We start from the raw sequence: 25,398 nt of genomic DNA, 5'->3' as shown, positions 1-25,398 counted from the left end.
CAGGTAACCTATAACTGACTAACTGGACTGGACTGGATAAGCAGGTATCACTAGTACTGGACTCATCTGTGTCTCGAGCCGTCATGCCATGGAACACGTAATGTCAACCAAGTATGCAACAGAATGGCTAAAAAGCTATAACAGCAAATTGGGCATAAAGCCATGTATATCATAATATAAAATGTATCACATTTGATCATGTGGCCTTGAATCTATTCCTGTACATCACACATTGACGTGGCAATTAATTATTTCATCATTAATAAAATAAAATTGATAGAAATGGCTAATAATATAAGAGTAGATGACTCAGATATAACTCAGATACGAAAAAAGTTATATAATATGGCAGTGATTTCATGTAGGTTACCTATATAAAATAATAAAGTCAATTAGAATCATATAAATAAGTATTGAATGAGTTTTATAATATTCAAATTTTTTCATATATTTAAAATAATTTTTTTAAATAATAATTACTTATTATAATTACGTGAGACTGAGAGCTTATGAGGAATTTGGTGGGTTACTCGGGCAGGATATCCTTTTGGGACTAAGTGGTATCAAAGCCTCGTAACGTTCCGGGGGTCTCGGGTTCGATTCCGCCCTGCGTAAAAAACAACTCTGCGCTAAGAGTGGGCCTGAAAAACTCAGAGTCTGCGCAAGTGGAGTCGTGGTGGGTTGGGCCCTGGCCATGCGCGGCCCATGGAGACTGAGAGCTTATGAGGAATTTGGTGCACTACCCGAGCAGGATATCCTTTTCGGGCTAAGATGAAGTGCAAAAAGAGGGCAAGGCGGTACTTTTATTGTTTTTAAAAATAGTTAAAGTGTACTCTCCTTTGGTAATATAAAATAATTAGCATAATGCTTATGCATATAATTTATAATTTTTATTTTTAATTTAATTTTTAATTATATTTTAAATAAAATAAATGATTATTATTAAATTAATTTTTAATTAAAATTTTTTTCTTATTTAATTTAACTTAATAAATTTTTATTTTATGGTGTAATTAATTAAAATATTTATTTAATTATATATATATATTAATAGTAATTTTCATGATTATTTCATTTAAAATGTAATAAAATTACTTTATTAAGAAAATAATTTAAATTTCATAAAATTTTTATATTTTATCTCATGATTTATGTAAATTAATATTTATTTTTTATAGATTAAAAAAATATATTAGATTAATGAGTAAATAATGTTATTTAAAAATATATAAAAATAATATTTTTTATTAATATAATAAAAAATATATTAAATTACTAATAATAAATTAAATTATTTAATTTTAATAATAATAAAATATATAACATTATTGTTAATTAAAAATAAAATTTTATTATATTATTTTTTAAAAATACTATATCTTTAAATTTTTATAAAGTGTAAATTTCTTTTATTAATTTGATATATTTTTTATAAAATAATTCTTTCACAAAGTTATTATCATTTTACATAAATCTATGATATAAGATAAATATATTTCATAAAAATTAAAAATTAAAAATATTATCATTTTCTATTAATATAATAAATATTAAAAATATATACTATTTTTCAAAAGACAGATTTCATATTATAATTTTAATTTTTTAATCATTTTTATTTGTAGTTAAATTTTCTATATAATTATATTTATAATTTATTTTTTAAAATTCTACTTCTATATAAAAATTTAGATATTTAATTAAAATTTAAAAATAATTTTATTAAAAATTAATAATAATAAAATATGGATAATCAAAATATTAGTTATAATTGTACTCGATATATATAATGTATAAAAAATTATAATTAAATAAATATTAATTAAATATATTTAAATAAATAAATTTTAAGAATGATAACTAATAACTTTTAAAAAAATAATAAAAAAATATAATAAATAAAAAAAAAGTTTGAGAGCACTTAAATAAAATGGAAATACTTGATAAGAATAAAGTGGTTGATATGTATCAAATATTTCATATGATACACACATATAGACAAACAAATGAAAATTATTTAAATAAAAATTTAATTTTATAATTAAATATTATTTAATTAAAAAAGGTAACAAAAAAATTTAAATTTAATTTTTATAATAGTAAAATATTTTCTATTTACTTGGCCATTTTATTTCAGTGGCCATAAATTAGCCATACTGATAATAATAATAATAAGTATTAATTAATCTTATGAAAATAAAATAAAAAAAATATTAAATTATTAACGTAAAAATAATACATATTAATTATAAATAAGTTAAATATCTATATTTTATTTTTAGAACTTTTTATATATATTACACTTTTTACCTCTCAAATTTTTTTAACAATGATTTCATAATAAAAATAATAGAAAATATATTAATATAATAAAAATATTTATTAAAAATATAAAATAATTTAAAATTAATTAAAATATATGTTAGTTGATTCTAATATCACAAATTAATGATCAATTTTCTTTAAATTAATGGCTATCAGTAATATTTTATTATAATTATAATTATTTTTATTGTCGTTATTGTCATATTTTAAATAATTTTTTATTTTAAATTATTATTATTATTAAGAGTGACATGTGGTAAATAATATTTTTACATATATGAATTTATAAAAAAATAATATAATAATTTTTAAATATTACATTTAATTACAAAAAGTTTTAATTTTTAAAAGTTAAATTTTAAAAAGAAAATAATAATTTAAATTATAAATGTTAAGGTAATATTGTAAATAATAATAATATTTAAAAAAGAACTTGCACATGTTTGTCATGCTTTTGGGAAAGAAAAGATCACAATGCATAAATCCCCCCCCACCACAGCAGCAACTCTAATTGATTGCATTCTTATTTATCGTCTGTATTTGCTGATAGATTTTTACATACTAAAGGAACCAATCAAATTTCATAAGCAGATAAGCATTATCTTTGGAAATAATTCAGAGTCATTGGGCTACAAGACAAATGAATAAAAGCTCTTTTACCTTCATCAGTCACTGGTGCATAAACAATGTTCCAACTCTTAAAAAGGTCAAAAAAATGAAAATAAATAAAAATAAAAATTAAAAAATAAGTAAAAAATAAAAAATAAAAAATTTCTTTTGATTAATGATGAATGAAATATTATCAATTTATCACACAGCTCAAAGAAAAAAAAAGACATTTTTTACATGAAAACACGACAACCTGTACATGATTGTAACATTCTGTTTTGGATGTATAGCCCCTGAAAAAAAAACTAAAAACCTATTTCATTTCCGCGTTAAAACCGCCCCCAAATATTTTGGCAAGTATATTTACATCTGCTCGTTTGCTACTCTTTATCTATAATCAGTAATGCCAATTACAGCCAAAAAGATGGAATTTCTTACCGAGTTTCTAAGGTTGCACCGGAAAGTGGGGATCATCAACAACTCTCATTGGCTTCCAGTCAGAATCTTCTCTTGTTTGCCTTAGAGCAGCAAAGTGAAGAGCATCACTTCTCACTTGATAAATATGACAAGCCCACGGGTATGAATCTGGGGCTGACCATGTCTTTTGCTCTTCAAATTCTGTTTCCTCAACCAGTGATTCTGCTACGCACCGTACCAAATTGGGTTCTGGTTCCTCAAAACCAGCCACAGCAACACACCCAGGAGCCACGAATCCCTCGGGAGCCCTTGGATGCCAAATTGACACTGGTGTTTTGTAGTCATCCCTACAATTTCTCCATACCTGCATAACTCTTAAATATTATGCTTCCATTTTATGCTATGATGAATATTTTGCAATCAACCTTAATACTGGCTTCTCTGCACCATAAGGTATTTTCATAAATTGACTGAAGGTTTCTTACCAAGTCATAACCCATAGGAAGTGCAAACAATCTGTCACTGTTGCGATAAAGAGCAGCAACATTTGGAGGATGGCTGCCAACACGAGCTATATCCCCAATGGAGATGTACCTGGAGAAAGATATATATTGCAGATCATAAGTAAATCAAGCATATAAACCTCATCTGATAAACATGATAAACATTGGTGAACAAAGAAGACACAAGCTGACCCTAATAGGATAAGCTTCCATAAAAATAAGCTACAACTACTGACATTTTGTCTAGAATCTCATGATACTTGACTCTATGAACCGTGGCCAAATAAAATATTGTAAAAGCTTAAAATAAACAGTGAAATGACTTCTCATCTATCATTCTTTTGGTGGATTGAAGGCAACTTGAATAATCTTCTCTTATCAAACCTACCATCTGCTACAAATATCATTAGTTCTTCATTTTTTTATATTGTATCCATCAGATTTGGGACATAGTTACCTGTGCAGTATGCCTTGGATCGTGGTATGGTTATGGATATTTACTACACCACTTAACTAGATATAAGGTACATGGGGGATAGACTTGATTGTTATGCTAGTTCCAAACACAGTACATGAATTATATTAATTCGATTCGCGTTACTCGAAATACACTAATTAGCATGATCCCTAAGCCTAAAAATACCAAATAAAAAATAATTTCCTGTTATTTTTTCATATTTTTAAAATTTTTTATGATATATACATTTTACAAGATTAATATTAATAAAAGAAATATTATGTTGTAGTTGTTGGCCAAGTAATAATACTAAGATAGGTTTTTAATTCTAACTTGGGGCTTTACATTAAGATGAACACAAAACCCTAAACATAATGATATGATGGGCTTTTAGTTGTAGGCCTTGTAACTTGGGGCTTGAAACAACCAGCCTCCTCCTCCTCTTAAATTAAGATGAGCTCAAAACCCTAAACACAATATATGATGGCCTTTTAGTTGTCAGCCTTATGCCAATGGGATCGCCTATGCCTAACTTATGCCAATGGGATCACTTGATTTAGCGCCTAGATTGCTTCCTCCTCCTCCTTGTTCCGATATGATCGCTTGATTTGGCAACCCAATATTCGCCTACTATTTTAGTTCCATTTCAACATTTGTGCATGTCCTAAACCCATCAGATACAATTGAAAAGATCATAAAGTTCAAGATTTGAAATTTTAATTGATAAAATTAAAAGCATAGGATACAACAGAAAAGATCATAAAGTTCAAGATTGAAGAAACCATCAACCTATTATAATGTTATTCCAAGCTTTCAAAATATGGTTGAAATAATTATTAAGCAAGCAGGTGTCAGCTAAATTTTCTATTAAGGAAACTTGGCTTGTCTTCTGAGAACTATGAACAAATCCTACCAAGTCTCACACCCAAGAGAAATGGGTTAAAAGAAGGGAAAATTTTCACAGTTGTGTAACCTAGCCCCTGGATCAAACAAACAAATAAATAAATAACAATCAAGTGAGAACTTGCTATGGATGTTGGTGTCCTACATCAGAGTGTATCCAAGAGTTAAATTTAAAGTGCCAAAAAGTTTAAGACTATGTCAATAACTTATCACGCAAGTAACAACGAATAATTACCCGTTTGGACAAATGGGTCTCCATATGCTACATATCCTATCATCCTCAAGAACCTGAAAAGAAAATTTCAGGTTTTACATTAGGATGCAATGCTATGTGCCACCCAGTTTAACAAAGTTATTGAAACAAAAATAGAACAAAGCTTGGTATATGGCAAATCACCTGCTTCCTACACAATTTGCATCGACCTTTTGGTTCATGTTCACTGCTCCAAATCTTCAAAAAGTTGATACTGTGCTCAACAAATCTCCCTTCACTAGATGCATTACTTGATGAAGATAGCTCTCTTGACTTTATAATCACTTTACTTGGGATATGTGGCTCTCCATCAGCTTCACTCCAAGAAAAGTAGACATGTCTTTGACTTGAAGGAACCTAAGCAAGTGTACATGGACAAACCTTTCAGAAATTTCTGAATCACATAGACAAATCAATTCAACTTGAATAAATTCAGACAATCCAATCAAAATTGAATATGAGATAAAAGTATATACAGATTTACATCCAATTACCTTTAGAATTAAGCTTTTCATGTCAGATTGATAAGCTTTCCACATCCTACGCACTACAGAACAAATCCTAACAGCTTGGGGTTCACTTCCCTCTGATTCTTCCTCAACATTGCATTTTATGACTCGAACAAAATTTTCAGATCTTTTAAAATTCTTGAGATGCAGGAGTAAGTGAGAAGGTTGGCGGCAGCCTGCTTTTGCCAGTTCCAGGGCCATGAGTTCTTCCCACGGCACATCCCACATGATCTTTGAAGGTTTCTTGTCCATCGTATCTAGAGCTGGGCACTAGATAGCAGAGAATAAAGAAAATTCGTTATAGGATGATATCCAGGAAGGAGAAAAAAAAAAAAAACATTAGGATAACTCAAAAAATCTATTCACAAATTGTTTGATATGTGTGAGGATAGTCTCTTTTATTAACCTGCAGTAGCATGACTCGTTTGTTGCTGACTAAAACAATCCTTTGGTAAGGCACAACAAAAAATTCTTCGAAATAATCAGACCATGCAAATTTTGAGGGCTCCTTGAATATTTCAGCACAGCCAAAATGTCGACTTGCTTCTGCAAGACAGAGAATCATCTGCAAACCAACAGAAGAAAATTAAGAAATATATCAGAACTGCATTAAAATTTTCCTTGTCAAAAAATAATTCAACTAAGAGTACTTCAATCTAGGTTGTAGGCATGCAATTTTAGGTTCTAACCACATTCAAAAACACTTCATCCAGTTAAGACCATTAATAGCAGGAAAGAGTTGCATTATCCCATGTAATTTATTGGTCACGATAATAGTCATATTTTCTCTAAATCACATATTTATTACTTTTTCTTTAAGGCTATAAGTATAGAGGTAAGAACATGTAGATTCAAATATTTCAATTGAAGATATGCTGATTCAGTTGAGACTTGCCAAAAAAATCCTATGCAACAAGTAGAAAACCAGAAACACATACAACCTAACAGTTTCAAGTTCTGAGCATGGTCATTCCTGGACTTGTTTTTTTCTTGGCAAACATTCCTGGACTTCAAGACCATTGATGTGAGCGAAAGAATTATATTCTCTCTCCGAATTTCTGACACTGACAATAATTGACCAGTTACAATAGTGCAACTCTCAATCACACACACACACACACACACACACATATATATATATATATATATATATATATAGAGAGAGAGAGAGAGAGAGAGAGAGAGAGAGAGAGAGAATTTTTCACCTCTTTTTGATCTATCTAGATACAGAGAGAGAATGGGTTCTAATATTTCACCTATGATGCAGGGAAACGGTACGGGGTGGCATTTCCCTGTGCCAGAAACGTGAAGACACGCTGGCATGGCGTTTCCAGGCCATTTCCGCAATTTCAGGGAATCGGAAACGCGTTTCGGGAGTGGACACGAGGAAATGCAGACCAGTCTAACCAGGACCAGAGCTCCATGAGTCTGAACCAGAACTGAGCCGGAGTTCAATCCCCGATTCAAACCAGCATTTTGTCTCAAAAAAAATAAAATAAAAAAAAAAACCTCAGCCATTTAATTGGCCCAAACCAGATCCAGAGGGACCTTGCGGCTATGGTTCGGTCCCAAGCCCTCGGTTCCATGAACCAGAACCAGCCCAGACTGGTGGCTAGGCCTATTTCAGACAATGTTAAATCAGTAGAAACTTGCCAAATATCTATGGAAGTAAAAACACCCAAACCTAAACATTTCAATATTAACAATAGCCTTAGGTGTGTTTGTTTTGTTCAACTCAAGCATTTATTAATAGTAATGTAATGTTTTCATGCTCCAAAGCAGCACACTTATATTTAAAAGCAATAGCAACCATACCTGGCCAACAGCTTCTTTCTCACTATACTCCCGCAGAATACAATCAGCACGAATAGCCCGAGGGTTTCTAATTCTCTGGAAAGTGGTCTTGTTATTGAGAACTTCTATGCAGTTGGAGCAACTAGCACCAATTCCATCAACTGTCAGAGAGAAAAAATCTAATGCGCCACTGACTGGTTGTACAATAATTCCTAAGAATCCACACCCAAGCCCATGAGCAAGTCCTAAGAGACCATTTTGTCTAGCACTCTCCACTGGCTTTGTCAGAACTCCAGATACCCCAAAGGCAACACCTTGTGCCAGAGCTTCTGTTCCTTGAATAATTCCATCACCTACCCCAGTGATTCTCCTTGATCCCACCTGCTCTCATGTCAAACTTTTGTTTATAACTTGGTCTGTACAAATAACATCTCTGAATAAAGAAACTTAATGAAATTACCTGCTTAGAGCGCAATTGTAGAAACTGTCCATCTGTTGAAAGTTCAGCGAACCCTTTACTAAGAGAGGCCAACGTTGAACTTGTCATACCAAGCACATCTACAGAAAATATCAGATGTAGAGGATTATGAATCAGATCTCTCCAAATGCGGTTTCCAATAGCAGGCATAATGGAACTCTTTCGCATGAATCTGTCTCTATGCATCACCCTCCTCAGATGCACCTAAATTAGAGATACAAAAATATCACATCTCATATCAGACAAGTTCAGTTTTTGCAAAGGACGAAAAAGGTTGCAACCATTAAGACAAGAAACCTTTAAGTTTATTTAACATATTTTTAGAATGATATTTGGGTAAAAAAATAAATAAAGTTCGCAGAGCATGCTGTGAAAACAGCAAACAAGGTGTTAAATAAACTTTTAGTTGTTGAAATCAAACAAAGTGCAACAAAGCGTCATACACCAACTGTGCTTACACTGTTTTCTTGTGTACCAAAGACATGGGATCAACAATACCAAAAACATCAAAGCAGGATATGCGAAAAGAATTCAAGTAATTTGGATTTTTGTCTTACTTGTCTCTAAAAGTAATCACTATTAAAAAGCTAAAATAACATTCAAATGAAAGAAGAGAGAGATGGAGAAAGAGAGAAAATAACTCAAAATTCTACCCTACCTCAACCTGCTCACTTGGTGTCCATACCCTGTCTCTCTTCTAGTCTTTTTCCAAATTACTATTGAAACTGACTTCAGAAGCATATTTAGTAATAAACCTCAGTACTCTAACCCATTATTTCATAATAAGCTTACTTACTAACTAATACTCGAATCAACTTCAAGGAATCTATCATTTGCCGTATGCTAAGATCCATTGGAGTTTAGAAATTGACAATTTGATGTCCAAAATATTGCTCTATTGCAGAAATGGTTAAAGCACATTTTATGAATGAGAGGATCTTTTTTATTATTATTTACACAAGCATATGAAAAATAGTATGCAACCTCCTGGACATAGGAGATTTCTTAAAATATGAAAATACCAAAATTACAAAGCCTGAATGATTAAAAAAAGGAAAAAAAAAAATACAGGTGATTTCTCAAGTTGTCCAATTCTTTTAATCTTATCATTTGTGGCCACATATTTTAACATTTATAACAAATCTGACCAATTTATTGAGAGTGGTAATGAACAAGAGGATTAGTTTATATCATTGGTGTCTAAAGTCATTAACAAGTGGGTTTTCAAAATAGAAAATCACATTTTCTATAGAAAGACTATTTGGGAATCAAGTTTGCAAATAGTCAATTATATTTTCAATTGCCTTTAAAAATGTACCTAATATAATAAACAGTTTATATTTTTTACTCAAGTTAATTCGCAAAGCATCTATGGCAAACCTGCCACCCAAAAACACAAGCACACTTCATCCAAAGAGGTTCAGGAACTAGTTGTGCTAGCAACAATGCAATTATTTAGGATAACATCTCACGTGGAGAATTTTAGTAGTTATCAAATTAGTAGGAATTGTAACACTTAAAAAGGTGAACCATATGTAGGAAGTGTCCTTATTTTCCAGTCTGTTACTTATAAATATAAGTAACTGAGCTCACCTGAATTTTAAATGCATTTCCAACAGCAGACAGAATGGGACTCCACACACCTAGAACCCCATGAGGTCTCTGAGCTGGCGCTGTCTCTAAGGACACCTTCAGCCTTATTTCTGAAACATCTATTAACCTGGAAAGACAAGGAGGAAATTTATCTGCAAATTCCAATTCCAAAAAATATCTGATGTAGAATCAGTAGAGTTATGGGGAATTAGGAAGTGAAAAACAAATTCTTAAAGGGTAGAGAAACACATTCTCTAGAGACAAATTCTCAAAAGAAGAGACAAATTCTCAAATCTTATTAATTCTCAATAACAATATCATAATAATCTCTCCTAATAAAGTACCTAGAAACATGTATTACTATTTATCAACTAGTCATATTAGCAACTAATTAGCAATAATAAACCTAAACAAATTAGGAATACTCAACAAATTCAAACTAGAAAAAAATAGAATACCTAAATAATAGAACTCTAAACTTCATAATTCTATAATGAATATAATTTCGAAGTCAAGTCTTCCAATACTGCATCAATACCTCTACAATGTCTAGAGGGAAGAAGAATTCTTTTCTTTCATAACCAAAGACACATAAATTGGGAAATAAATGAACTCCTTGCAGCAAAACTAGTCTAACAAAGGAAACATGAGGATGACATCTTCCCTTCAAAATCACTTATCTTTCCATCATGAAATTTGTCAAAACAGTTAAATTGAATATTAAATCAAAGGAAACAGTGCTCCTAATAAGGACTTGATGAGTTGGGTGCATTCATCAATTCAATTAAAATGAGGTGAAATAACAAGTGCAAACAGAGCAACAACTAAGAAATATATAGCTATAATCTGAAATTAAGGTAATAGAGACCATAATAGAATACAAATCATGTTGAACACAAACAAACAATAAGAACAGATGGAACCCTTAGTAGTCAGATTCTAGAGCCATCGGTGTGAAAGTTGGTCACATGGATAATCCAATGGATGCTAAAATAACCTGTAATTTTCCACTGGTTTGCCAAAAGAATAAATACACATCTTGTTTGCATGAGAGATGGAGACAGGAAGAGAAGGGGACTTAATTACTAAATCAGGAAACTGTAAGTCAAATCACGTAAAAAACCATTAATGCTTCCCCCTAATTTTCCTACCAAAGAATCATTTCTCAACCCTAATGTGAAGTACATATAAATGGTATATATCTAGCATCAACGCAAGCCTGGACATGCCAACACTTTACGAAATGCAACAGTAATCAAGAAGGTGAAGATACAAAAGTTGAATGTTGCACCTAGGCAAGACAGATTCCTAGGCAACATTTGACCACAATTTTATGCCATAAAGCATAACAGAATCAATTTTGCTCCACAGATGTAATTATAATTTATAATCATATATGCATTAGAAAATGAGAATCTTACTCTATACGTATCTCAGGATCAACCTGAGTTACAGTAGAACTCTGGGGGACACGATCAAGCTGGAGTTTGTTGTAGAAATCCACAAATGCCCAGATAATAGGTTCATGGATATTAAGCCTCCAAACCTTTTCAGTAACCTACAATGTCATAAATAGATTTCCCCAAGGTCATGCATGTGTTGTGTAAGCACAACAATAGAAATCTCAAGTAATGTACTAATGAGCATTACCCGTATGTATACATATGGGTAGACTTGGATGCCATCAGTGTTCTCGTTGTGTTTAGTAATAGTCATCTTAAAAACTGGGTGATGTATATCTGTGGTCTGCTCAGGTGCCAACAGCACTGGCATCAAGGTTAAAGGAAGCTGATTGTCAAGCTGCAAATAACCAAGTATGACCTTGAATCTGGCACAACAAAAGCAAACACTCAACTCCTGAACCATCATTTTCAATAAATAAGACAATGGCAGGTAAAGATGGAGTATATGGCCAGACGTTTTTGCTTCATTAGAATATATTTTGCAAGAAAGATAATATATTGTGATTATGAAGATAAGGCAGATGGTTTCAATGTTGAAATTTTTCTATATTTTTTCCTGGACCATTGTTTCAAAGGATTGACATAAATATAGCTCTCTATGTTAAATGATGCCATAAAACTATTTGAACACAAGAGCCAGACCTGCTTGTTGTCCCACCATCATAGCCAGTCGAGTATGATAAAAAAACCCTTTCCAAGTACAAGTAACAGAGCTCTTTTGGTCTGTGATCCACAACAGAAATCCCAACCACTCCCAGCTCAACTATGAGCTCTAAAGGTGTGGTGTCATTCAGCATCTCATTCTGCCTGTGAGAATCCCCCCAATAACCAGCGGCTGTCATAGATGTGCTTTCCCCATGTGAAATCAAACCCCTGTTAACTGTAAACCTAGCAACCTTGATATCTCCCATTTCCGTGACATATAATTGCAATCTTGTTTCACCATCCTCTGCAGAAGATATCCCAGTCCTTTCCAAATCAAATTTCCAAGCATCAATTTTACCATCACTATCTATCTTGGCATCAATGAATTTTTGGCCATATGGATCTTCCCACGAAAAATTTGTTGTCGACAGAGGTTCCAATACAAACCATGCATCTTCACCAAATCCTGATTGGCGAATGCTTATTGTCTTGCTACTTGTTCTGTTCTCAATCCTTTTTACAAAAGATTGGCAGGTTAGTCACTATGCAAAGGTGAAGTACATACTGCTATTATAGATGTGCAATTGAAGTACCTGACAGGACCATCAGTTGACCCAAAGCGGAATACAACTATAAAGCGTGATCCTTCTTCATATCCCCGTACTTCCGTCCTCAAAATTTTTTGTGTACCATTTGATCTCCTCAAAACAAGAAAGAAGGTGTCCTCTTTTGTAATTTGAACAGGGTACGACCATTCTGTATCTTCTAAACAAACCTGAAACATTAGAAAAAAAATAAAATAAATGTAACTTGAGCAAAAAGGTAAAGTGTTAAATGCACTATACCCACTGCACAGTAATTAATAAAATTTTTAAATTCATGATACTTGGTTTGCAAATCGTCCACTCTAGGTTGGAAAGAAACCTAAATTATTAGTGTCAAATAAGCCTTGCAGCATGTTTTCAAAAATAAAATTGGATCAAAATATAGATATGAAAGGGATTACATAGCCATAAATATACATTATGATGTCAACTACTCTTGAATTTGGCCCCTACACAATACTAACCCTGGTTTATTTCATTTTTTTTGTTAATATATTTTTCGTTAAGGAACACCTGAAATTTCATTTGACAACCATATTAACCCTAGGATTGCAAAGTGCAGACACAATAATATTTCAAATGGTTAGACATACTGGAGTTTGGAATTGTTTTGCCAATGCATGATAATGATTTATTATGTTGAAAGTATGGATAATAACACTACGAAATTTCCTCATTGTTTTGACTATATTTGTCTTTGTCCTTCAACCACTTTCTCACACCAATTCAAATGAACTTAGGTTCTCCAAAAGCAAGATTCTTTCATGAAGCTCCAAAAAACCAAAGTTAACAAATTCACAATTTTGGTCAAATCCTCAAAAAATGGTTGGAAGGATAAAATTCAATGGACGCAAAATGGAGAATTGAAAAGGTAAGATTATCAGGAAGAGTGATCAAACAAACATGGTTGACATTGACAATAATGTAGATGCATTCAGTCCACTAACCTGGAGTTTATCGGCTCCAACTGTTCTGTGATGTACAAAGGAGATTCTTGAATCAAATGCATGGAGAACCTTTGGTTCATCTTCAGTGTTCAACTTGATAAATATATCTTGGCCAAGTCTGTTTGTAAAGGTCATGAATGGCCGCACAGAAATTACCTAATAAAAGAATACTGAGGTAAACACTTCACAGCTTGGAAGATCTTTAGAAGTATTTAAATCCTAATACTACCTTTGTAGGGACAGATTGGTATGGACACGGCTTTGTGGAAATAAAAAGCCTTATGCAGTTACCATCGGCATCATAAGCATAAAGGTCCAATGATCCATCCTGACAACAAAAGGCCCAGAGAATTTAACAAGGATATCCTCTTTAATTAGAATGATGGCTTGATAAATAATTATAATGACATCTACCATGTCACCGAGTGGAGAAAGATCTGTAACGGGCCCAAAGTACTGATCCTCGCCAGTTTGAGCAATTGCTACTGAAAAGCCCAAAAATTTGAAGTTCAAAGCTGAAGCAATTGTACAACCTTCATATATTTCCTCTTCAGTTATTTCCCCCAGAATTACTTCATTGCTCTTTTTGGACTCAAATGGAAGAGCTATTTTCCATGCATGTTTTTTCCGTGCCAGATCTACAAGCCTATATGTAAGTGGAGGGCATTTGGCAGTTGAAAACCAATAAGGGGCGTAGACTCTAATGACTTTTTCCAGCAGTGGTTGTTCCTCATCATAATTTTGTTCAAGAATGAGTTGAACAATCCTACAAAATCAATGATTGAGAAGCACGTTAGACTACGAAAGATATGCACTTCGATTGACAAAACTTTGAAAATAAAAATTGCATGTCACGTGTATCAGAAACCTTCCAGAAACTGAACTCCTTAAGCTTATTGTTTTAGATGGAAGTCCACTAGGATGAGATATAAGAACAGCATCCTGAAATGAAATGAGAATTTAGAAGCAGATAAAATAACTAGCATTTAATGCCAACATATAGTGTTATAAACATAAATGGACAAGACCAGATTACTTCTGAAATCTTACCTGTATTGGCAGCCACCCTCTCTGTGGAAGAAGAGAAAAGAATAGAGGCTTTCCTATGTCAGCTGTGTGAATCTTCACAGTTTTTCCTGGAGCAAATATTCCCCTAGCACATGCAACAAAATGACCACTTCCTTGCATTTCAAGAATAGAGTATTCAGTGGCAAAGGGAAGATAATTGCTGATAGATAATGGGGATTTGACCACAAGAGTCCAGTCCTGAATAGGATCAGAATGAATGTCTTTTGCAATCTCTGTGGCTTGTATGCTTACACAAAACCACAATCTGTGAGAACCATTTGAAGACGTGCCAGTTATTGGGGTGCAGTATAAAAGTTCATCAGACTCTGTAAGAGTTGATACACATATTTCAGAACCTCTGAGCTTGCCATATTGCACAGTTTGACCAGGCTTATCCACCACAGAACTCCATGAATATTCATCATGAGCATTAACACTTGAAGGTCTTAACTGCATGACATACATTCCAGATTGTGTCAAGCCTGATAAAGGAAGAGGTACAGTGTCTCCAGGTTTCAATGATCCAACAGATATCTCCTGCTTTACTCCCCCTGAAAATTGCCTCCTATTCCTGATCCATCTCCTTTGCCTTGCATGATTCACAAACATTAGAGGATCAAATGACTCAGGCCACTTTAGGCTTTCAACATCTGGAGAATAAACCCAACCCTCAGGATTGACAGATGATTTATCTAAATGCCAATCATCAATCCATTCCCATCCTGATGGTAACTGAACTCCAAAAGTAGCCTGATGATTGACAGATGTTAGAAACAAGATATCAAACAAATATCAGTCACTAGACCATTTTTAAATATGAAAAAATTGAAAGTCTCAAAATCTCTAAGGATTTCAGTGAGCGCTTCAATTCCAAAGCAGGTGAAATTCAACATTGATGCATTTGTGAGTTTTTGAATCACAATGGTGAACAGAAAGGACAATGGCTTGGTGATAAGCAACTGTCACAACGAACTGACAGATGATAGAAAGACAATAAATTACAAAGTAAAGGAGTCACTGAGTATTAGTAATAAAGACCAATGATTCAAGGTAATCATAGAAGAGTGGAAATTCCACTTGATCCTCTGTGGGCTTGAGCTTCAGTGGCTTCTGGAATTGTATCTTTACTTGTCATTCAACATGATAGGATGGCTTTATAGAGGCATCAAGCGACAACTAAATAAAAATCAGAATATTATCTCAATTAACTATCCAATACTAAAATTTTATATCAGAAACATTTAGCAGTTCAATCTTCTCTCTGGATTGATTTCATATCACTGTACATATATTTTTTTAATTTCCTTCCTTTCCCCTTTTCTTAGTGTGTATGTTTTTGGGAGGGAGGGATGTTTTGAAGCTCATGCATGCTAAAAAACCATCAAAGACACTTAGGTCACCACTGTTTGAAAATTAGTACTTCTAGCCCCTATTCATCCATCAATGAAACATGCAAGATTTTGAGGGGCTAAAATGCAATTAAATATTAAAATTTTAGCGGCCAAAGTAACTTCATTGAAATGTTGGGGATTAAAGTTCAATGAAAAATTCACCACTTCATAATCAAAGACTACAGCATATATTCATCCGCAGACAGGGATCAATATTGTCAATTTTGGAACAGTACCAACAAAGTATATATATATATATATATATATATATATATATATATATATATATATTTATTTATATCACTCACCTGTGAGTAATCTGAGTAGCTGACCCATCCAACTGTTGGGTTGTAGATTTCAGTTTCAAAGAACTCATCTGTTTCAGCTCTATCACTACTTTGTAATTCCTCAGGTTTACTGGCATCATTGGATACAAGGTGCAAATCAAGTATAAAATCTGTATTATTACATACTGTAACCAGAGACCTTATGTTTACATATCTATTGCCATCCTGCACACTGACTTCACTGGCAACAACATCATTGCCTAGTCGCCAACATGCAGCAGGAGCAGCATAGTTTAGCCTCACAGATGTCCAAGGCCCTTGCATGCTAGGACTGATCTGAATAAATCCAGATTTTCTGTCATTATTGGGAACATCATTTCTGTCCTCGATGTCAGATCCAGGTGACAAGAGTACCGCACATCTTATTCTCCCAGATGACTTATGTTTATCTCCTAGATTTGCAGTCTGCATGCAAATAACTAAGATTACAATTATGTTTGCTGCAGGACACTACAACACATATTCACAAGAAACATAAGTAAAATAGTAGCTGCAACATCATCAGACTGATGTAGAAAGATACCATTACCAGATATTTTGCAGGGGATAAGTCTATCCAGGTCAAGTAATTCAGATAGTCACACTGATTTAGATTTTCTTGGATATTTGCTGCAATCTGATTCAAAGGAGCTGAGAAAAATCCAATTGGATCACCTGTGGAACCAAAAATGAAATCAACAATCAAGAAGTCTAATGTATGCTAATTTACAATATCTCTATTACAAATTCCACCTAATACATATTTGATAGTTTTCGCAGAAAACTAGGGAAGAAACACCATTAGCTAACCCAGTAATGTCCCTTTAAGTTACGTGCTAGGACCTAGGAGGGAGAATTTAAGCATGTTCCTTTCCTTGTAGTATCTATGCTTGAAGAGGCTATCTTAAAACTCGAGCTTAAATTGAACCTTCATGCTTGCAAAGCCTTTTGTTATTGCACCAGGCAACAGTTCCTTCAAAATATATCACCAACCCAGATATGGTCCCACCAAAAGTAGGTCATGGAAGAGAAAACTTTTAGACAATTCCCTTCAACATTTTTGGATGAACTAGCTACTCTCAAACATAGAATTCAGACCCTTTTTCTTTGCAACTCAAACTTTTACCATTGTACCAAGCAATGACCTCTGTGAAATTATATTGCTAACTACCATGAAAACGAAAAAAAAAAACAAACAAATACCTTTTCCAATATCAGTCACAATAAGCTCCAACAAGTAATTATCCTGCAACATTTTGAAAATTAGGAAGTACCAAAAACAAAGCATATGGGCAATACATATACATATAAAGATATGCTGTTTCCCACACAAAAATAACATGTTGCTGCTAGTCTCAAACAAAACAAAGGAGGGAAAATGTTCTTATGAATTTTCAGGATATCAAATCAATGTTCATTTTGAATTTTTTTTTTTTTTAAAAAGTGTGCAAATGCAGAAGAGACTGATACATAATATGTCAGATTCAGATATTAGATGAAGAAACAGAAAACCTTGAAAGATTTTCTTTAAAACACAAAGAATCAATTACAGGACTAGACATATTTGCGGTGACCTCCAACTCAACATAAACAATATGCAATTGGATATCAACAGAACCATATATCAAGCTTATCAAATTAGAACCATAGAAAGAAGCTTCCTGATAGCCATTCAGAAAGTAACAATAAAAGAAGAATTGAGGATACAATGAAAATGATTGATCCCGAGTTCTGACTTACTGTTGGGAATCTTAAGTCTGACTTACTGTTGGGAATCTTAAGTCCCACATTGGGAGTAAACAAGAATGAAAGGGTAAATATAAATGGTTGGGTTGCAACATTGAATTGGCTAATCATTTTAATGTGTAAAGTAACTCAATCACTTACATAAGCCTAGATTAAATAAATTAATATGTAATTTGCCCAGTACTTTCTCCAAATTTAACATGGTATCAGAGCTCAGACTGAGTTGTGAGTTTCAGCTACTCATAAGGCTATATAATTGGGTCCGTATTAGGTTAATATTACATAATTGTCGAGTGACAACCATGTGGTTGCACTTGAGGGGGGAGTGTTGGGAATCTTAAGTCCCACATCAGGAGTACATAAGAATAAAAGGGTAAATATAAGTGGTTGGATTGCAATGTTGAATTGGCTAATCATTTTGATGTGTAAAATAACTCAATCACTTATATAAGCCAAGATTAAAATGAATTAATATGTAATTTGCCCAACACTCTTTCCAAATTTAACACTTACCATTGACCGTCACCAAAGAGAGAGATTAAGGAGATTGACATAGTACAATAGCAACAAAGATTAAAATATATAAGGCCAACTATGCTTTTATAACTCCAAGGTCAATTAATTAGATAATTTGTTCTAATAATGACAGTGGATTAAATATAAAATTAACAAAATCTGCAAAAGTAATAAAATGTATAAAAAAACTTAATGCAGTTAAGAGATACCAATAGCAAGAATACCAGGATAATCTGCATATGAACAACCAAGACTGTAACAGTAGGAATTAAGCTTTGTTGTAGAATAGGAAGTTGTATAGGAATTAAATACTTAATTTTAGGGATAGATATTAGCTTCCTAATTAGATTAGCTTGATTTGTATATAAATATGTATTTTTCTTTTGAAACAAATCAAGAGATTTGTCTACCTCATGAACAAGCTTCTTTATTTAATTTAAAGCAATGAAGATGGGCAAGATTAAAAGGCAATGATAGGAACAAAAACATTACCAATGGTTGATAAAAAGAAAGTGCCCCTAGGCAGTGATATTGCCGAACAAGATTTTCTGGATGCAAATCCAATTAATCTGCATTAATCCTTACTGAGCCTAATTTAACACCTCACCCACCCCGCCCCGCTCCCCTCCCCACCCCCACCCCCACCCCAACCCAACCCCTACCCCTTTCTCCTCCTTCCTCCTCCCTAAAGGAATACAATAACATGGAATTAAAATTGCCAAGAACGGATAAGTGCATGTTAAACGTCATACTTAAAATAGTGTGAACTGGAGTTAAATGTTCTCCTATATAAAAAAGTTGGATGAAGAAAAGGTAGCAAAGGATAGTGGATGAAAAAGTTCAATGTTCTCATCATCAGACTTGTACAAGAAGGCAAGGGAAGTGGATAAAGGAGTTCAAAGGTACAGACATACAGTAATAATTCCCTGAAGCAGCGCATCAGATTTCAACAGTAGATAGAGGGAAAGAGAAGAGAAATCTAACACACTAGCATTTGATAAAAACATAATTTTCTTTCATACCTGGCAGTCAACTTTAAAGAAAAATATTTCACTCCAGTTGACCAATTCGACCTCAGAAGACAAGTTTGATATGCTTCCACTTGTTCGTGCACTTTGTTGATGAAATGCTGATTCACTATCCAGACCTTGGTTTGGAGTAAGACGCATTGCTACAGTGTAGAAATTGGAAGTCAACCCGCCAACTCTTGGGAACTACATCACAATTATAAACATATGACTGAAATAAGCATTAGCATTCTCAAAACATAAGGGATATGAGAACAGACAGCCATATCATCAGATATACATACAAGGAGTAGGTACAAATTCAAAAAATGAAACAACTAAATAACTATAACGCATATCTCAAAATAAAAAAAACTATATACACATATATGTACAGATATAAAAAAAAAAATTAAATGACAAACACTAATGCTCATGATAATCAAATGCAAAATTTGCATTTCACACAACTCAACTCAACCCCACCTTAATTCCAAACTAGTTAAGATACTTGGAATTAGATAAACTGACCCATCTTCTCCAGTCAACTCAATATAGAGCTACATCTTCAAAAAGATCTCTAGCCTTCCAATCCTTACTACTTCCCCTCACATCATCCTAGGCTTGCCACCTCTCATTTTCTTATTTCTTATTTCGTGAGCTCAACCTTTTGTACCGGTACAACTTGCTTATGATGCACGTTTCAAACCATCTCAATCTCCATATTTTTTCTCTATATGTGTACCATTTCAACCTTTCTTCAAATGCATTCATTGTTATCTTGTCCATCCTTGTATTTCCATAAATCCATCTAAACATCATCATTCCAGCCATGCTGATCTCGCAAATTTCTTTGCAACCAATCACTATCATTTAATCATAGTCCAGTAAAACTTCCCCTTTTCAACTTATAAGCATTTAGATTAGGACACTCGTCGCATTGCCCCATTTAACCTATCATGCTTCAATCCTATGGTTAAGATCCTCTTTACTTCCCCCATCCTTTGGTATTATGGAGCCTAAGCATCTCAAGTGCATGCTTTGTGGGACTTCTATACCAATTATGTTAATTTCAATCATTTCCCACTCCTCTAAAATATGCAATGCATATATTTTAGCTCAAGTTTACTTAAAACTCTTAGCCTCTTAGATGCCCTGTCATCGCTCCAACTTCTTATTAACATGAAGTTAAATGTCACCTATTAAAACCATATCACTTGTAAATATCATACATTAAGAGATATCCTCTTAGACAAACTTTATCAACTCATCTAAGACCAAAGCAAAACGATAAGCACTCAAGGTCAATCATTATTGTAATCCAATTGTGATGGAACATCTTTTGAATCACCTTGACTGTCCAAACACCAGTGATTGTCCCTGCAGACATATCCTTCAACAATTTTATATACTCAAGTGCAGCAAGTTCAAGAAATCATAGCAGCATAAAACTTCCATATAAAGATATTATAGTCAAACAATAAAAGTAAATTACTACACAATTGAAAGAAGCAATTTAATAAGCGTTTAAGCATCTTCATATTGGGAAAATGAGGAAGAAGATCAGCTTAGTTTGTAAAATGAACAAAAGAAAGGAATTAGAAGAAAGAAAAGGCAAAGAATCAAAAACTAGCAAATTATCATCTGTCTAAAGTGAAGAGTTTGAGGGATGCAACAAAACGATATGCAAGATCTACAACCATTTCCCATGTAAATCCATGCAATATACAAAACCAATTTCCCATTTTGCAAACATTGTATCAAGTTAATAGGCTGTGCATTTCAGCAATGAAAACCAAAACCTGTCCCTCTTACAACTCAACAACTGTCCATACCTGTGCATCCACTACAACAACTGTCGCCATTTTTCTAACTTTTGAGCAAAGCTTTCCTTTTAAGTGAGAGTCCAACATATTTTTTGAAACAGGAACTTTCACGGGCTTCATATCCCCAGATGGCATTCTTATTATATTTGCTAGCCCTCTGATTTCAGTTGCCCGAATAAAAATGTCCTGACCAAGCTTGTTTTGTGGGATAATATAATAATTTCTCCTTTGATGGATGTCAGTTACAGATCTTGCACCATAAGTTGGAGGAAATTCATCCTATTTGATCAAAGAGATTGTTAGTTGACATGGATATATCAAACCAACAAATGCAAAATTGCACAAGGATACAACATTATGGTGAGAAAGAAGGACAAAAGAGCAGAAGTTTACTCTTTTCTTGTAATATTCATGGACATTACTAAGACTATTCCAACTTGCATAAGCTTGAATAATCATATTAGCATTGGATATGGTAACATTTAAGTTCAAATTCCTCGTTGAGGTCAAGCGTAGCTGTGAAGCTGCCCCTGGGGCATTGAGATCATATTGGTATCTGAACAAAAATAAAATAAAATTAGAATTAGACAAGAAATTGCACATTTATATGGCAAATTGCACATTACATGTACACCTCAAATTCACACCAAATAATAATAATGTTGCATCCCTCTATTCTAGGCTAACTTGGAGGGTTAGGCTTAGGCCTCTTAATAGCTCTAGGTGTTTCCTTGCAATTCAGGTTATACTCATCTTGCATGCTTCCCTGACCATGCCCTATCTCTTTGAACAACCATATTTCTAAAGTTCATTTAAAGTCATTGCTTTTGTCCAGTGAATAACCATCAATAGGATTAATACCAACAACCTGTTGTTGATGAATGCAGTAAAATTTGTGACTGTTCCATAATACTAATAAAGAGTCACGAGCGTTACTTTTTTAACTCAGAACATGAAACTTCGTCCATTTTCCTAGACAATCCCTTTCTTTTTTCTCCATATGATAAATTCTTCTTTTATCAATAAATATACAATTGAAAGTCTACATTTCCTATGTCATCATAGAAGTAATTGTTCCTAGCTTGTTCCTACAACAATTCTGAACTTCAACATTTGTTGCTACTTAAGGAGCACTGAGCTTGCACTCGAACACAAGCATTTGGATACCAGCCGTAAAGGAGAAGAAAGGAGAAGGAAAAATAGGAGAGAGAACTGAATTGAGAAGGTTGACTATTCCCCTAAATTGATGGGTTTATATACTCTTAAATTAAAACAGATATCGAAATACAATCAGTCCTATAATCACTCTCCTATGATCACTACACAGTTCTGGCCCTAATTATAGCACACAATCACTTGCATAATCTTTGCATTCTGCAAATATCTCAACATTGCCCATCAAGCTGGAGTATACATACAATGTGCACCCAGCCTGTTACAAATGTAATCAATTTGAGACCCTTTGAAGGATTTAGAAAGGATGTCTGCTATTAAGATATGTACCATAAATAGCTAGGACATGTGTATCTATAGTGATTGTGTGAATATATTTAGGTGCTAAAATCATGGCTATAATTACGTATTTAATTAGGATTGTCTTTCCTATTTAGTTGTCCTGTACAGATTATAAATTGACACCATTGGCTTGAGGGAATAATCAAGCTCTTCAATCATTCTCAATAGTCTTCTTCCGTTATATTTTCTCACATGGTATCAGAGCTCTTGGTGGGTCTAATTTGAAATCCAAAACAAAGTCCTCATAGGGAGGAACTTTCCCTCTTTTTCCGGTTACTTTCTAGTCTCTTGTGGCATTCTATAGACCCAAAATTACTTAATATTTTTTAGTTTTGTAAAACCTGTTGCAAAGTCTGGACTAAGGCGAAAACCTTATATACAAATGATGTACAACGTATTTATAAGGTAGTATCAGATATGGTTCATCTGCAGCAAAATCAACAAGATATGTCTAGTTATTTGGGACAGGTAGAATCACTGAAAGATGAATTTAATTCTATCATGCCATGTACTGATAATATTTCTGAGCAACAACAGGACAGATTCTTCATGGTTTTGGCATTGATTGGGCTAAGACCTGACCTTGATTCTGTTAGAGACCAGATATTAACTAATCCGGTTATTCCCACTCTAGAGGATGCGTCTGCTAGGCTTCTACGAATCTCACTCAATAAGAATAATTTATCTGAAATTGAATCTTCAGTTTTAGTTGCACAAAGCGGAAACCAACCGAGACAGGGCACTTCTCAGAGAGACAGGGCACTTCTCAGAAAGGCAAGAGTAAAAGGCTCCATTGCACTTATTGTGATAAGTGTAATCACACTCGAGACACTAGTTTGGGCTTTCATGGTAGACCACCACGCCCCATTCAGTCAAATAATGTGGGCTGATCAACTAATCATATGGCTCAATCCAGTGAAAATGGTATTCTTTCATTACCTAATGGAAAGGATCAGGTGTCAGATTCTATCCTATTAACGGGAGCTGATTACAAGGAGTATTTGCAATATCAAACAGCCAAACAACAATCTTCTAGCAGTGCTCATTCTGGTAATTCCTTTGCTTGTCTAACACAGTCTTCGCTCACTGGTCTATGGATCCTAGACTCTGGTGCTTCTGATCATATATCTGGTAACAAAAGTCTTTTCTCATCTCTAGTTTCTCCTCCAGTTTTGTCTAAAGTTACTTTGGCTAATGGTTAACAAACTTTAGTTAAGGGCATAGGAGAAGTAAAAATCTTTCTATCTATTCCTTTAACCACAGTTTTGTTCACTCCAGAATGCCCATATAATTTAATCTCCATTAGTAAATCAATTGTTCTGTTACCTTTACAGCTGACTCTGTTGTTGTGCAGGACCGGAGTACAGGGAAGATGATTGGAGTAGGATGTGAGTCACAAGGGTTGTACCATCTTTCTACTTCAAATTCTCCAGTTGCTCATGCCTCTACCACTTCCGCTGATCTTCTTCACAATCATCTGGGTCATCCGAGTCTTGCCAAATTGCAAAAATTAGTTCCTATTCTTTCTAGTTTTTCTTCTTTTGAATGTGAGTCCTGTCAACTTTGGAAACAAAGTCGTGTTTCCTTTCCTAAGCGAGTCAATAATAGGGCTAAGTCCATGTTTGAAATTGTCCATTCAGACATTTGGAGTCCAAGTCGTGTCAGTACAACTTTGATTATTTTTAATGAAGACTCGTTCTGAATTATTCTCTATATTTCAAAAATTCTCAACTGAAATACGTAATCAATTTGGTGTTTCTATTAAAATACTTCGTAGTGACAATGCAAAAGAATATTCGTGTACTCCCTTTACTCATTTCTTATCTTCTCAGGGTATTACTCACCAAACTTCATGTGCTTATACCCCTCAACAAAATGAGGTTGCCGAACGAAAGAATCGTCATCTAGTTGAGACTGCCCGCACTTTACTCATTCACCATAATGTTCCTCTTCGTTTTTGGGGAGATGCTATTCTTACTGCTTGTTACTTAATTAACCGAATGCCTTCTTTTGTTTTGCAGAATCAGAGTCCTCATTCCATTTTGTTTCCCGACCAAGATGCCCATCAGTTGTGCCTACGTGTATTTGGTTGCATTTGTTTTTGTTCACACTCCTGGCAAAGACAAGCTTCACCCAAATCAATAAAATGTGTCTTTTTGGGATATTCTAGACTTCAAATGTCAGCTGATGTAACATTCTTTGAAACAACTCCCTATTTTTCCTCTAACACCGCATCCAAGGTTTTTATTTCCACCGCCTTACCAGTTCCTACTCTTCCTCCACCACCAATCAGTCCACCACTTCTACATGTTTACTTACGTCGTCCTCATCCTCCCACTAACACCATTGATGCTCCTTTGCTTGATATAGGTACAACACAGCTCCTAGTGACTCTTGCCCTCCTTCATCTTCACCTATTCTGGTCTCGCCTTCAACAGACAATGCTACTCCTCCCATTTCCATCCGAAAAGGTATTCGTTCGTCTCGAAATCCTCATCCTAT

The 25,398-nt window shown here is 33.8% G+C and overlaps 1 protein-coding gene across 1 annotated transcript in view; it reads right to left on the bottom strand.

The window, feature by feature from the left end:
* Positions 1-3,082: 3,082 nt before the first annotated feature.
* Positions 3,083-25,398, bottom strand: part of LOC110641940 (uncharacterized) — an 86,605-nt gene continuing 64,289 nt past the window's right edge. Inside the window, exons 41-64 of the mRNA XM_058141165.1 lie at positions 21,775-21,937; positions 21,391-21,660; positions 19,571-19,762; positions 17,490-17,532; positions 16,837-16,961; positions 16,269-16,712; positions 14,552-15,319; positions 14,370-14,443; positions 13,916-14,267; positions 13,731-13,829; positions 13,502-13,657; positions 12,543-12,724; positions 11,947-12,462; positions 11,492-11,669; positions 11,263-11,399; positions 9,842-9,968; positions 8,231-8,452; positions 7,792-8,151; positions 6,383-6,541; positions 5,962-6,246; positions 5,612-5,824; positions 5,450-5,502; positions 3,837-3,945; positions 3,083-3,715 (exon numbers count right to left, since the gene is read on the bottom strand). Of these exons, the coding sequence (XP_057997148.1) occupies positions 3,380-3,715; positions 3,837-3,945; positions 5,450-5,502; positions 5,612-5,824; positions 5,962-6,246; positions 6,383-6,541; positions 7,792-8,151; positions 8,231-8,452; positions 9,842-9,968; positions 11,263-11,399; positions 11,492-11,669; positions 11,947-12,462; positions 12,543-12,724; positions 13,502-13,657; positions 13,731-13,829; positions 13,916-14,267; positions 14,370-14,443; positions 14,552-15,319; positions 16,269-16,712; positions 16,837-16,961; positions 17,490-17,532; positions 19,571-19,762; positions 21,391-21,660; positions 21,775-21,937 (5,563 nt within the window). The 3' untranslated portion in view covers positions 3,083-3,379. The remainder of the gene's footprint in view (positions 3,716-3,836; positions 3,946-5,449; positions 5,503-5,611; positions 5,825-5,961; positions 6,247-6,382; positions 6,542-7,791; positions 8,152-8,230; positions 8,453-9,841; positions 9,969-11,262; positions 11,400-11,491; positions 11,670-11,946; positions 12,463-12,542; positions 12,725-13,501; positions 13,658-13,730; positions 13,830-13,915; positions 14,268-14,369; positions 14,444-14,551; positions 15,320-16,268; positions 16,713-16,836; positions 16,962-17,489; positions 17,533-19,570; positions 19,763-21,390; positions 21,661-21,774; positions 21,938-25,398) is intronic.

The sequence above is a fragment of the Hevea brasiliensis genome, chromosome 18 (genome assembly GCF_030052815.1).
Source record: "Hevea brasiliensis isolate MT/VB/25A 57/8 chromosome 18, ASM3005281v1, whole genome shotgun sequence".
Classification (NCBI taxonomy): domain Eukaryota; kingdom Viridiplantae; phylum Streptophyta; class Magnoliopsida; order Malpighiales; family Euphorbiaceae; genus Hevea; species Hevea brasiliensis.
The sequence above is the reverse complement of the archived record's forward strand: the minus strand, read 5'-3'. Positions and strand labels throughout refer to the sequence as shown.